This window comes from Seriola lalandi, unplaced genomic scaffold (genome assembly GCF_002814215.2).
Source record: "Seriola lalandi dorsalis isolate HSWRI2012SDOR001 ecotype SW California unplaced genomic scaffold, Sedor1 jcf7180002046974, whole genome shotgun sequence".
Classification (NCBI taxonomy): domain Eukaryota; kingdom Metazoa; phylum Chordata; class Actinopteri; order Carangiformes; family Carangidae; genus Seriola; species Seriola lalandi.
The window spans coordinates 1-965 of NW_019517537.1; the positions used below are offsets into that span (position 1 = coordinate 1).

At 53.3% G+C, this 965-nt stretch overlaps 1 protein-coding gene across 1 annotated transcript; it reads right to left on the reverse strand.

The window, feature by feature from the left end:
* Window positions 1-4: 4 nt before the first annotated feature.
* On the reverse strand, window positions 5-883 carry LOC111648760 (SMAD family member 4-like; the record flags this gene model as incomplete). Its single annotated transcript, XM_023398498.2, has 4 exons — window positions 674-883; window positions 395-563; window positions 134-272; window positions 5-22 (listed from the first exon to the last, which is right to left on the reverse strand). Coding segments are annotated over exons 1-4 (454 nt in total), but the record flags the coding sequence as incomplete, so codon positions are not given.
* Window positions 884-965: the final 82 nt, after the last annotated feature.

Genomic DNA, 965 nt, shown 5'->3' on the forward strand with positions numbered 1-965 from the left:
AGACCTGCCGCTGAACACACACCTGTGACACACAGTGAGAACACACACCTGTGACACACAGTAACCTCCATACTGATTCACAGCAGACAGACAGGTACCCAGGGAGAGGGAGAGAGAGACAGGTGGTACTCACTGACAGCAGGGGCGATCCCTCCCACACTGTTTGGTCCGGGAATCGCACCGGCAACTGCAGCCGCCTGAGTCGCTACAGCTGCCTGAGCTGCTGCTGCCTGCTGCTGCATCTGTCTGTGACACTGCCGCAGGTCAAACACCTGGAGACACAGACAGGTGAGAGAGAGACAGGTGAGAGACAACCTGAGATTCAGACAGCGCTTCATGTCCGTGATGGACAGAGACGAACAGCAGAGAGTTGTCTGCGTATCAACACACTCACCTTGATATAAGCTCCGGGGTAGATCTTATGGACTCCGTCTCCAGGTGCTCGGCCGGCCTCTCGGTCCAGGTAGAAACTCTGAACGAACACCGAGTGGTCACTAAGGCAACGCATCCAGACGTCCCCCTCCCCCCGACACTCTAGCTGAACCCCCCGACCGATGTGGAGCCTGCAGGAACAATTTCAAATAATAAAACTATAATGACATTACAACATACCGCCTCCTGCTGCCGCAGTACTCTTACTGGTCAGACTGGTCAGACTGGTCAGACTGGTCACCTGGCACGGTGGCTGGCAGCAGTACGGTGGACATTGCTCAGCTGTCCCAGACAGAAGCGATCTCCTCCTGAAGGATCCACATATCCGTCCACCGTCACCAGAGGACAGCTGGACTGGACCTTAAACATCTCCCCGACCTGAACATCCAACTCAAAGTACGAGATTGAGCACCAGAACTCTGGACCTGAGAGACCCGGAACAGAGTGAGACCAGAGACATAGAGAGGCAGGTAAAAGGACATTTTTACAAAGTTTTAGAAAGTGGAGACATTTATTTTGAAAGTTTTAGAAAG